This window comes from Salvelinus sp. IW2-2015, linkage group LG33 (genome assembly GCF_002910315.2).
Source record: "Salvelinus sp. IW2-2015 linkage group LG33, ASM291031v2, whole genome shotgun sequence".
NCBI classification, from domain to species: Eukaryota; Metazoa; Chordata; class Actinopteri; order Salmoniformes; family Salmonidae; genus Salvelinus; species Salvelinus sp. IW2-2015.
Genome location: NC_036872.1, coordinates 21,231,069 through 21,231,960, shown reverse-complemented (window position 1 = coordinate 21,231,960; position 892 = coordinate 21,231,069). Strand labels below are relative to the sequence as shown.

The 892-nt window shown below is 41.7% G+C and overlaps 1 protein-coding gene across 1 annotated transcript in view; it reads left to right on the top strand.

Moving 5' to 3' along the window:
• Positions 1-892, top strand: part of LOC111957923 (LIM domain kinase 2) — a 34,053-nt gene that overhangs the window by 2,411 nt on the left and 30,750 nt on the right. Inside the window, exon 2 of the mRNA XM_023979024.2 lies at positions 381-477. Within this exon, the coding sequence (XP_023834792.1) occupies positions 381-477 (97 nt within the window). The remainder of the gene's footprint in view (positions 1-380; positions 478-892) is intronic.

Below are 892 nucleotides of genomic sequence, written 5' to 3'. Positions count from 1 at the left end.
GGATGGCGTATCGCTGCAGAAGCTGTGGATGCCATGTTGGTTAAGGTGCCTTGAATTTTTTTTTAAATCACAGTGGTCAGCAGCAAAGCACCCCCACACCATAACACCACCTTCTCCATGCTTTACGGTGGGAAATACACATGCAGAGATCATCCGTTCACCAACATGGCATCTCACAAAGACACGGCGGTTGGAACCAAAAATCTCCAATTTGGACTCCAGACCAAAGGACAAAATTTCGACTGGTCTAATGTCCATTGCTTGTGTTTCTTGGCCCAAGCAAGTCCTACTTATTGGTGTCCTTTTTAGTAGTGGTTTCTTTTGCAGCAATTCGACCATGAAGGCCTGTTTTCCTGTAGTGACATAATTGAACCCTACAGGTACAGATGGATGCCACTGTGAGGGTTGCGGGGGAACAATTCAAGACACATTCAATGTGAAGGTTCTTCAAGGAACTTGGCACAATGCCTGTTTTCAGTAAGTCATACTTTTAAATGTAGATTTCAGTTACATTCACTGTTTAATGTTTTTTTAAATAWTTTTTTGTAGGACTTACTGTCTGTGCAGTAGACACGTGAGCTTGGTTTCCTTATGACATGGAATAAGCAGCAATMAAATTAATAGAGACAATATATTCTGTTGGTTAAAATGCAGTTTTTGACTATTTCAGGTATTCTTTGTGGTCAAATGCTGTATGCACATGCTTACAAATTGACATGTGGGTAGTCCTGGAGAGTTCTACCTGTGGAATGTTTTAGCATCATTGTGGTCAGGAATGTTTCTGTTTTAGTGTTCGGACCATTCTACAGTGAGGCAGAACTCTTGTACAGTGCATTCCTGTACACATCCCAGTGGCAGATACCACCATTCTACAGTGAGGCAGAACTCTTGT